The sequence below is a fragment of the Aedes albopictus genome, chromosome 1, assembly GCF_035046485.1.
Source record: "Aedes albopictus strain Foshan chromosome 1, AalbF5, whole genome shotgun sequence".
Taxonomy (NCBI): Eukaryota; Metazoa; Arthropoda; class Insecta; order Diptera; family Culicidae; genus Aedes; species Aedes albopictus.
This window is the reverse complement of record NC_085136.1, coordinates 114,281,462-114,293,980: the sequence shown is the minus strand read 5'-3', so window position 1 is coordinate 114,293,980 and position 12,519 is coordinate 114,281,462. Positions and strand designations below refer to the sequence as shown.

Sequence of the window (12,519 nt, the reverse complement as noted above, 5' to 3'; positions counted from 1 at the left end):
AGAACCCGAGTGTATGAGGATATCTTAATTAGTTCCGAATTGGAAAAATTGTTACGACATGGACTATATTTCTTTTAAAATCGTAATTGATAAACGGTGGAAACGAACAGCTCTGAATGCTAAAACATGGCCTAGAAATGTGAAATTTCGCGAATTTGTCAATAGGCTTGATAACACATGGAAACCGATGAATACGTAACGAGATGTACGATGGAAGCTTTTTATTATTGATATATGTACTGTTTTTGAATTAAGTTGCAAATGTAATACTGATTTTGAAAACGAACGATTTTGATGATATGTGTTAGATTGTTTGTATCGCGTGTGCGTTGCTGATTTTTAAATCCTGATTGTTATTCGTGATTAATGTTGGTGTTATTGTATTGTACCCTAGCATAAGTTATTCAATGAGATCATATAAGATCAGTTGAAGTATCAATCAAATAAATAAATAAATAAAAAGTGAAACTGACATCAGAAACCTGAATCATCAGGACGTTCTGTTGTTCTTGACCCGCTGTGGTAAAGAGCTATAAGGCTCTCTTTACGCTTTATGCGTTATCATAGTGCCCTTCTCAGGGCGCTGTTTAAACCCATTATGTTACGCTTATGCGTTATAACAGTGTCCTTTTCAGGACGCTATGTGGTACGCTTTTGCGTGTATGACGATCCTGTTCCCTTACCTGTCCTTTCCCCTGTCCTATCCTTTTTCCAACCCTTCTCCGTCAGGTAAATGATGAATAGACTCGTGCTCATGACGATGGCACAAATTTCCCAAATGGACGAGAACGTGCCTCTAAAGCCGACCTAGTGATACCTGATACCTGAAGCTTGACTTTAACGTTTTGGAAAGCTGATACTTTCAGCCTTCTTGAAATTTGTAGTAAGTATCTTCAGTGGTTTTGTTCATTCGGATGTGAATCTTCTTTTCAAATTATCTCTTGTTGGACGTTTTCTCATTACATAGCGCTGTAATAGGATTACATAATATCTCAGTCCAAAAAAAAAAAAGATATAATTCTGGGATTTGTCCTAAGGTCTCTCTCCTGGAGTTCCTCTCTGTATTCTGCTTAGGTTTGTTGGCGAGATATCTCCCAAAAGTTTTCTAAAGATTCCTGCAGAAATTCCACTCTGCGTTCATTCTTTTTTCACGGGATTTCTTCCGAGAATTCCATAAAAAAACGTCTCCCAGGATTCCCTCAAGAGATTACATCAGCGTGAATTCTCCAGAGACATCTTCAGGATTTCTTCATTGATTTCTCCCGAGATTCCTCCAGAGATTTGTTCCGGCATTTTTCCTGCGATTCCTTAGCGATTTTCTCCGAGATTCCCTAAATGATTCTTCCCGTTCCCGTGTTTTATTAAGGTATTCCTATTGGGATTTATACATGCCCAAGAAACAGAACTAGCTGAATAACAGTTGCTTAAGCTTAAGTTAGCTTAAGAGTGGTTTGTTCCACTCTTGAACAGCAAAAATGTTTGTTGGGTGGCTTCCTGCAGAGCTTTATCGCAGATTCCTCCTGATTTTTTTTCTGGAATTCCGTTAGAAATTCCTCCAGCAATTCTACCATAATTCTTTTAGGGTTTGCTCCGAGATTCTTTCAGATTTTTTTTCCAGAAATCTTTCAGGGATATTCCCGGCATTCTAACAAGGACTCCTTCCGGGACTAGTTTAATGAATTCTGCAGGGTTAACTTTGGGAGTTTCTGCTGGGATTCTTTCTGACTTTCGTATATGCATTATTCCGGAGATTACATCAAGGATACTTCCTGGGTTTACTCCCAAGTTTCTATAAGGGATTTGTGTTGGTCTCCCTCATAGGATTATTTTATTGATTTTGCCAAGTTTCTTTTAGAGATTTCTCCCGAAATTTATTCAGGAGTTTTTTCAACCAGTTCTCCTGGAATTACTTTAAGGATATTTTCAAGAATTCATTGAGAGATTTCTTGATTTTATTGATTTCTCACGACATTCCTTCGGATATGTTTCGTGGATGACTGATTTTGGTGGGACTTCTAATGGCTTCGGCTTGCAGTCACAGAAATAAGCTTTGGTTCTTTTGTTTCATCGCCGACGCTTAGATCTTCGAGCTTAGAGCCCTGAAGAAGATCCAAATCCGAGGTTCGCAACGTCGGCGATGAAATAAATGAACCAACGCTTATTTCTGTGACTGCAAGCCGAAGCCATTTGAAATTCCTGCGGATATTCTTTAGGATATTTCTCCCGAAGCTCATTTGGGGATTCCTACCAGATTTTTCCTTTAGAAATGTCTCCTGTGATACCTTTATTGATTCTTACCGGATTTTCTTTAACAGATTTGCTCGAGGTTTTTCCTAGGGGCATTCTTGAGAGTGATTGAGATATCCTTGCAAGTATTCCTTTCAGAGTTCTTTCAAAGATTCTTCTGGGATTTTTATTTGAGACTCCTTCTGGGATACCTTCAGGGATTCCTTTCGGGACTCTTTCTGGGATTTCTATCGATTTTTTCCATGGTTTCCTCCCGGGATTTCTTCATTAGTTCCCATTGAGATTTCATTGATGATTCCTTTAGGGATTTCTCCAAGAATCTTTCCGAATTCTCCGTTGCCGATTTTTCAGGGATTCCTCCACATTGAATTGAAGTATCTTTTGAGATTATTTCAGGGATTACTCCCAAATTTTCTAGGAATTCCTTCTGAGATTTTTGCTGGGAGTCCTTCAGTGACTCAGGGATTCTTCTTGCATTGATTCCTCTCGGGATCCCTTCCAAAATTTCTTCTGGGATTCCTTCCGAAATTCTTTCAAGGATTGTTTTCCAAGATTCTCTCAGGAAATATGCTTGAGATTTTTATTTGGGATTGTTATCGGGATTTCTCCTGGATTCTTTCAGGGATTTTTCAATGGATTTCTTTCTGGAATTCCTTCTAAGGTTGCTTTCGGTAATTCTTCCAAAATTTCTCCTGGAATATCTACAGAGCTCCCCGTATGTGATTTTTCGCGGAACCCTTTGAAAGATGCCTCCCGTGATTCCTTCTAATATTCCTCGAAGGATTTCCCGCGGCATTTATTTGAGACTGGATTCCACCAGATGACTTTCCCGGGATGCCTGCGAGACCTTCTAAATGTGGGAACTAAATGGAATTTAAATTGTGAGACGTTTCGCAGAAATTCCATCAAGTATTCTCCCAAGGATGCTCTAAGGAATTATTTCAGGAACTTTTCAAGATTTTTTTCTTACGATTCTTCTAGAAATTTCATTCTACCTGTGATTTGTCCTGAAATGTCATTCTGCCAACGGTTTTTCCAGGTATTTATTCATTGGGTCATACTGAGATCCATTCAGATTTGCGTGCACAGGGATTCTGTCGATAATTCATCCAAAGATTCCTTTGGAAATTCCTATAGGGATTTTTGTTCAGGGATCCATTTATTCTTTGTATAATTTATACTGTTCTTGAAAATTACGAAGTAGCAACTAGGACTTGAACGGTATTTGATGATAAAATAATAATATGCTAAGCTCACTTCATCATGCTGCAAAGCACCATCTTCAAGCATCAGAGCAACAAGTCACACCATTAATCAAGAACAGTTTCCCGCCACTAATGATTTGTTTGCTGACAACTTAATTAATCTTGTTGTGGTGGCGCTTGTGAGCTTCTAATGTTTTCTCAGTCATGCATAATTGCACAGATGAAATCCCTTTTGTTTGATTATAACCACGTGCTTCACACGGAGCTCTCTTGCGGTCGAGAACACACTCCCACATGTTATGGGTTACGGATCACCCGATGGATGGTCCGTACGGTAGTGCAATCTCTCTCTCTCTTCTTGGCGTAACGTCCTCATGTGGACAAAGCCTGCTTCTCAGCTTAGTGTTCTATAAGCACTTCCACAGTTATTAACTGAGAGCTTCCTCTGCCAATGACCATTTTGCATGCATATATCGTGTGGCAGGCACGAAGATACACTATGCCCAAGGAAGTCAAGAAAATTTCCCTTACGAAAAGATCCTGGACCGACCGGGAATCGAACCCGTCACCCTCAGCATGGTCATGCTGAATACCCGTGCGTTTACCGCCTCGGCTATATGGGTAGTGCAATCTATCCCATTCATTAACCAACCAGCTGGTTGGCTCTCGGAACAGATTTATTGAGTGTCAACTTTCACATTCCATTTCACCCGAGATGTAACCGAGTGTCACATCTGTTCTGTTTTGCCTTGTTTGTGGAAGCTAATCAATGTTTCATACCGTTCTCTTTCTCTTGTTCCTGTTTTGTTCTAGGCATGGCAAGCGGTGAGGAATCCGTTCGAGTTCAGCAAACCGCCGGAGAAGTTCCACCAAGTGACAGGTAAGTTATGATGAATAATTGTGCGGGAGGAAATTGTGTTTGTTGTGTGCGACGTGATTGAAGACCGTTGCACCACATTGCACTGCGGAGATTCACAATCAAGAACAAGCTCAGTGATTTAGCAGAAAGCCATCCCAAAGCCAATCTAAAGCCAGTTCAAAGCCAATCCAAAGCCAATACCAAGCCAATCCATAGCCATTCCGAAGGCAACCCAAGACCAATACAGAACCAATCCACAGTCGATCCAAAGCCAATCCAATGCCAATCTAGATCAAATCCAAAGCTAATCCAAATGCATTCTAAAACCAACAAAGGACCAATCCAAAGCCACTCTTTAGACATTCCAAAACCAATCCTAGACCAATCCAGAATTAATCCGAAGTCGATCTTAAGCCAATCCAAAGCCATTCCAAAATCAATCCAAGATCAATCCAAATCCAATCCTTGCTATTTCAAAGCCAATCCAAGAACAATCCAGAACCAATCCAAAGTCAATCTAAAGCCAATCCATGGTTATTCCAAACCCAATCCAAAGTCAATTCATAGCCATTCCAAATATCAATCCAGAACCAATCCAAAGTCGATCTAAAGCTAATCCAAAACCAATCCAAAATAATTCCAAGACAATCCAAAGCCAATTCAAAGCCCAAACCAAAGCCAATCCAAGAACAATCCAAAGCCAATCTAAAGCAAATCCAAAACCAATTCAAGACCAATTCAATAGCCAATTCAAAGCCAATCCAAAGCCAATTCAATAGCCACCCCAAAGCAAATAAAAGCCATTCCAAGACCAATCCAAAGTCAATTCATAGCCATTCCAAGACCAATCCAGAACCAATCCAAAGTCGATCAAAAGCTAATCCAAAGCCAATCCTATGCCAATCCGAAAACAATCAATAGCCAATCCAAAGGCAATACAAAGCCAATTCAAAGCCAATCCAAAACTAATCCTATACCAATCAAAAGCCAATCAAAAGCCAATCAAAAGCTAATCAAAAGAGAATCCAAAGCCAATCCAAAGCCAATCAAAAGCCAATACAAAGCCATTCCAAAAACAATCCAAGATCAATCCAAAGTCAATTCATAGCCATTCCAAAGCCAATCCAAGATCAATCCAAAATCAATCCAAAGTCGATCTAAAGCCAATCCAAAGCCAAGTCATGGTAAATCCAAAGACAATTCAAATCCAATACAAAGCCAATTCAAAGCCATTCCAAAGCCATTCCAAAGCCAATCCAAGACCAATCCAGAAACAATCCGAAGTCGATCAAAAGCTTATCCAAAGCCAATCCTATACCAGTCCAAAGACAATCTATAGCGAATCCAAAGCTAATACAAAGCCAATTCAAAGCCAATTTAAAGCCAATCCAAAGCCTATCCAAAGCTGATCCAAATCCAATCAAAAGCCAATCCAAAGCCAATACAAAGCCAATCCAAAGCCAATCAAAAGTCAACCCAAAGCCAATACATAGCCATTCCAAAATCAATCCAAGACCAATCCAAAGTCAATTCATAACCATTCCAAAGTCATTCCAAGACCAATCCAGAACCAATCCAAAGTCGATCAAAAGCTAATCCAAAGCCAATCCTATACCAATCTAAAGACAATCCATAGCCAAAACAAAGCCAATACACAGCCAATCCAAACCCAATCCAAAGCCAATCAAAAGCCAATCCAAAGTCAATACAAAGCCAATACACAGCCAATCCAAAACCAATCCAAGACCAATCCAAGACCAATCCAAAGTCAATTCATAGCCATTCCGAAGCCAATTAAAGCCATTCTGAAGCAAATCCAGAACCAACTCAAAGTCGATCTAAAGCCAATCCAAAGCTAATCCATAGCAAATCCAAAACCAATCCAAACCCAATACAAAGCCAATTCAAAGACAATCCAAAGCCAATGCAAAGCCAATGCAAAGCCAATGCAAAGCCAAACAAAAGCCAATCCAAAGCCATTCCAAAGCAAATCCAAAGCCAATCCAAAGTCAATCCAAAGCCAATCCAAAGCCAATCCAAAGCCAATCCAAAGCCAATCCAAAGCCAATTCATTGCCATTCCAAAGCCAATACAAAGGCAATTCAGAGCCAATCCAAAGCCAATTCAGAGCCAATTCAGAGCCAATCCAAAGCCAATCCAAAGCCAATCCAAAGCCAATCCAAAGCCAATCCAAAGCCAATCCAAAGCCAATCCAAAGCCAATCCAAAGCCAATTCATTGCCATTCCAAAGCCAATCCAAGACCTATCCAGAACCAATCCAAAGTCGATCAAAAGCTAATCCAAAGCCAATCCTATGCCAATCCAAAGACAATCAATAGCCAATCCAAAGACAATACAAAGCCAATTCAAAGCCAATCAAAAGCCAATCCAAAGCCAATCCAAAGCCAATCCAAAGCCAATCCAAAGCCAATCCAAAGCCAATCCAAAGCCAATCCAAAGCCAGTCCAAAGCCAATCCAAAGCGAACCCAAAGCCAATACAAAGCCATTCCAAAACCAATCCAAGACCAATCCAAAGTCAATCCATTGCCATTCCAAAGCCAATCCAAGACCAATCCAGAGCCAATCCAAAGTCAATCAAAAGCTAATCCAAAGCCAATCCTATACCAATCCAAAGACAATCCATAGCCAATTCAAAGCCAATACAAAGCCAATTAAAAGCCAATCCAGAGCCAATCCAAAGCCAATCCAAAGCCAATCCAAAGCCAATCCAAAGCCAATCCAAAACCAATCCAAAGCCAGTCCAAAGCCAATCCAAAGCGAACCCAAAGCCAATACAAAGTCATTCCAAAACCAATCCAAGACCAATCCAAAGTCAATCCATTGCCATTCCAAAGCCAATCCAAGACCAATCCAGAACCAATCCAAAGTCGATCTAAAGCTAATCCAAAGCCAATCCTATACCAATCCAAAGACAATCAATAGCCAATTCAAAGCCAATACAAAGCCAATCCAAGGCCAATCCAGAGCCAATCCAAAGCCAATCCAAAGCCAATCCAAAGCCAATCCAAAGCCACTCCAAAGGCAATCCAAAACCAATACAAAGTCAATTCTTAGCCATATCATAGCCAATCCAAGACCAATCCAGAAATAATTCAAAGTCGATCAAAAGCTTATCCAAAGCCAATCTTAAACCAATCCAAAGACAATCCATAGCCAATCCAAAGCCAATACAAAGCCAATTGAAAGCTAATCCAAAGCCAATTCAAAGCCAATCAAAAGCCAATCCAAAGCCAACCCAAAGCCAATCCGAAGCCAATACAAAGCCATTCCAAAACCAATCCAAGAGCCAATCAAAAGCCAATCCTAAGCCAATCTAAAGCTTATTCAAAGCCAATTCAATACCAATCCAAATCCAATTCAATTCCAATCCAAAGCTAATTCAAAGCCAATCTCAAGCCAAATCCAAAGCTAGTCAAAACTAATTAAAAGCCAATTCAATACCAATCGCAATCCAATCCAAAGCTACTCCATAGCTCATCTAAAGCCAATCCAAAGCCTATCCAAAGACAATCCAAAATCAATCTAAAGGTAATCTAAAGCCAACCCAAAGCCCATCCAAAGCCAGTCCAAACTCATTTAAATCCAATCCAAAACAAACCCAAAGCAAATCAAAAGCCAATCCAAATTCAATTCAAAGACAGTTCAAAGTAACTGCAAAGCCAATCCAAAGTCAATCCATAGCCAATTCAAAGCCAATCCAAAGCCAATCCAAAGCCAAACCAAAGCCAAACCAAAGCCAAACCAAAGCCAAACCAAAGCCAATCCAAAGCCAAAACAATGCCAAACCAAAGCCGAACCAAAGCCAAACCAAAGCCAAACCAAAGCCAAACCAAAGCCAAACCAAAGCCAAACCAAAGCCAAACCAAAGCCAAACCAAAGCCAAACCAAAGCCAAACCAAAGCCAATCCAAAGCTTATCCAAAGGTAGTTCAATGCTTATTCAATGCCAATTCAAAGCTTATTCAGAGACAATTCAATATCAATCCAAAGCCAATCTAAAGCCAATCCAAAGCCAGTCCAAAGACAATCCAAAACCAACCCAAAGACAATCCAAAGCCAATCCAAAGTCAATCCAAAGCTCATCTAAATTCAATCCAAAACCAATTAAAAGCCAATCTAAAGCCAATCTAATGCTAATCTAAAGCCAAACCAAAGCCCTTCCAAATCCAGTTCAATTCAAAACTAATCCAACGACACCATGCAAAATAAAGCTAGTTTAGAAGTTTTTGAATAACACAAACGACAAATAAAATCTACTATAACTCGGATAAAGCTCTCTAAACACCATTGCCTCTCTAAATTTATCACAGAAGTGGGTTCATTTCAACTGAAACTTTCCTTCAAATCTCACTAGCCCATCATCCACCACGTGAAACGATAACGATTATGGTTCACTCAATTTAATGTTCCGTCGCGGTAATCGTCGCTCCCAGCCAGCCAAGTAACCAAATCCTACTGAGGGGGGTCGTTATCGTTTAGCACTAGCGATTATATACCAGTACCAGCCAGCAGCGGCCACAAACGGCGATAGTGACGGCGGCATGTTGATGTCGTTGATGATATGTAAACAGCACGATTATCACCTCAAGTCGGTCGGTCGGGTAATAAAATGCCCTGGATAATCCGTCATTTCTGGACAGAGATCCGACAAATGGCTTTTGGGAAGCTTGTTTTCCATTTCGGTTCCTAGCAATTGTCTTGAAGCTTTAAAGAATGGTTGCTATTATCATGGGGTTTGCTTTAATTCTACAAACAGCTCCATTGGGACGACTCACAATTCTTTCAATGTCGTAAAAAAGTCTGTCGAGGTCTTCTCCACGGGTGAAGCGTCATAATGTAGAGCAAATTATGGGCAAACCATTAACTATTGGTACCAGTAGTTCTGAAACGGAAATGTTTTTTTTTTCATACACGATTTTGTTTTAAAACTAGTAGCCAATCCAAAGCAAATAGCCAGTCCCAACCATTTTGAAATCAGTAAATCCCAGTCCAAAGCCAGTTTCAAACCAAATCAGAACTAATCTTAAGCCATTTTAAAGGCAATCCTAAACCTATTTGAATTCAAACAAACCCAGTCCATAGCCAATTTAAAACCGAATCAGAACCAATTTGAAGCTATTTTAAAGCCAATCCCTAAATATTTTGAATCAATCCAAACCCAGTCCACAGTCAGTTCACAACCATATTAAAACCAATCCAAAGCCATTTTAAAACCAATTCTAAACCAATCTGAATCAATCCAAATCCAGTTCACAGTCAGTTTACAAGTGAGTCAGAGTCAATCCATAAATGGGTTTGGACCAAACCAATCCAGTATTAATTCAAAGAGTATCTAAAGTAAACTAAATGCCATTTTAAAGCCAATTCAAAACCAACTTACAATCAAAAAAGTGGATATGAAGTCAAACATCAACTAAAATAAGGGCAATCCAAAGCTTATTCTGAACCGTTTCAAATCGTTCGATGGTGTCAAATCCAATCTAAATTCAGAATGAGACACTCGAAAACCTTTGAGAACCACTGAACCGGATCTATTCCGACGGCGGTGGTGGCGGGCGTTGTTGTTTACACATCTACCCCTATCAGCCATTTCGATCCTTTCCGGCTGCTTACTTGATGGCTGGCTGCCTCTGCCTGGGATCGATTCTTCCCACATAAAGTCTCGGCGGCCTGACCGGGTGACGGAGAAAACCGCAATGAATAGACACTTAATTGCAGTTTTGCGTTGGCATCTTCACTAGCCTCCGGCCCATACATAGCACCGGCGTCCAGCATATTCATATTGCCAATAATGACCAGGACCGGCGACTAGCATCAATGACTCCCTGAAGAGAGCAGCCGGCGTGGAGAAGCCTATAAATTTTATTCTCTCTATCAGTCTATCCTATTGATTGAATAGAAGACACTAAACAACCAACCCCACGTGGCTGTTTTCAAGTAGGTAAAAACACATGATGACGTCCGAGAGATATAGTTGGATGTTCATCCAGTCCATAGTCGATGTACTTTTTCTGAGAAGCATGATCAGCATTTATAAGTCGGTGATTGAATAGGAAAATTCCTAGTCACATGCTTAACTTTATCATCAAGAACAATCAGAATATATTAATAATACGTGTATATCGAAATATACTTACTTCTCTCTGAAACGTGTGAATCTTACTTTGCTTTATCTGCGCTTTGCTTATGGATACAGCAAGAATTTTATATTTGCGACCAAACATTTATTTTTCACTTGGGGATAAATTGATACAATTCATTTATTTAGTTAACATCAAATTCATGATAATACTGAATCAACAATTTGCCGCCATAATACTCGATTTGCAGCTGCAGCTCTCCAACGTCGGTCACGCCCAACACTCGCCAGAGCACGCTCCACCTGGTCCGACATCGTGCTCTCTGCGCTCCACGCCTTCTTGTACCAACCGGATGGTTAGCAAACACCAACTTTGCAGGGTTGTTGTCCGGCATTCTTGCAACATGCCCTGCCCATCGTATCCTTCCGGCTTTGGCCACTTTCTGGATGCTGGGTTCGCCGTAAAGTGCAGCGAGCTCGTGGTTCATCCTTCTCCGCCACACACCGTTCTCCTGCACGCCGCCGAAGATCGTCCTTAGCACCCGTCGCTCGAAAACTCCGAGTGCTTGCTGGTCCTCCTCGAGCATCGTCCATGTCTCGTGTCCGTAGAGAACCACCGGTCTTATTAACGTCTTGTACATGGTACATTTGGTGCGGGGGTGAATCTTTTTTGACCGCAGTTTCTTCTGGAGCCCATAGTAGGCACGACTTCCACTGATGATGCGCCTTCGTATTTCACGGCTCACGTTATTGTCAGCCGTTAGCAAGGAACCGAGGTAGACGAATTCTTCTACCACCTCGAAAGTATCCCCGTCTATCGTAACATTGCTGCCAAGGCTTGTCCTGTCTCGCTCAGTCCCACCTACCAGCATGTACTTTGTCTTAGCCGCATTCACCACCAGTCCGACCTTTGCTGCTTCACGTTTCAGGCGGGTGTACTGTTCTGCCACCGTTCCAAATGTTCTAGCAATAATATCCATGTCATCCGCAAAACAGACAAATTGGCTGGATTTCGTGAAGATCGTACCCCGGCTGTTGAGCTCGGCTCGTCGCATAACACCTTCCAGGGCGATGTTGAATAGTAGGCAGGAAAGTCCATCACCTTGTCGTAGTCCCCGTCGAGATTCAAATGAACTGAATAGTTCACCCGAAATCCTTACGCTGTTCTGCACACCGTCCATCGTTGCTCTTATCAGTCTAGTCAGCTTCCCGGGAAAGCTGTTCTTGTCCAAATGATGATGATGATGATTGTGTACCCACCATCAGCGCAAGGATTACCTATGGCTGCAGAGTCATACCGGAACGGAATGATCTACCTGATGGTTTGTTGTAGCAGGGTAAGCTAAATTCACTGGAGACCTTCGGAAAACAACATGATAATTGTTATCTCGTGACAAAGTCTGGCCACCCCACGAACATTTGCCCGGAAACCAGTTCATTTAACTTCCTTAGGCTACCCCTCCGAAATCCCCATATATGTCATGTTCAAATATAAAAAGTAATAATAAGGAACGAACTCACCGGGTAATCCTGACTAGCTGGTTTTCTATGTTTGGCTTTGGTCTCAGCATGCAGACGGTCCAAACCATATTAAATTGTGCACTCGTTCACACCACTCGCTGATTCTCCGATCGTCCATCGAAGAATCCGAAAAAAATACATAAGCGAGAATACTCGACGCACTGAAAAACAATCTCTTGGATACTAGCATTTCCGAACTCGGAATAACGACGAACACGAGCACCACGATGCGGGCAATGTGGTCTCTTGCCACTAGCTGTTCTTGTCCAAATTGATACAAATTGAGATAATTTAAGAAGGAAAAAAGGCATGTCTACACGTGACCATCACGCCGAGGACCTGGGATCGAATCCCAGTTAAAGATTTTTGAGACTTATTTTACTTCCAGTCCTGAGCACCCACAGTGGAGCTGAGGGTCGAATTGAAAGATCTCCATCCTGGGCGATTTTCCGTCATCACCTTGATCTGTGGCCAGGTCAAATTACTGTCGACTTGCTTTCGTCTGCCTCTGCTGCGATGTTCTACTGGGATCCAACCTAACGCTTGTTCGCAGATTTCGTTTCCGCCTCTGCGTACAGAGTAGCCGA

At 41.3% G+C, this 12,519-nt stretch overlaps 1 protein-coding gene across 2 annotated transcripts in view; it reads left to right on the top strand.

Moving 5' to 3' along the window:
* LOC115256094 (corticotropin-releasing factor-binding protein) overlaps window positions 1-12,519 on the top strand; it is a 159,918-nt gene that overhangs the window by 77,960 nt on the left and 69,439 nt on the right. For both annotated transcript variants that reach the window (XM_029854353.2, XM_029854352.2), the window contains exon 3: window positions 4,266-4,332. In XM_029854353.2, the coding sequence (XP_029710213.1) occupies window positions 4,266-4,332 (67 nt within the window). The remainder of the gene's footprint in view (window positions 1-4,265; window positions 4,333-12,519) is intronic.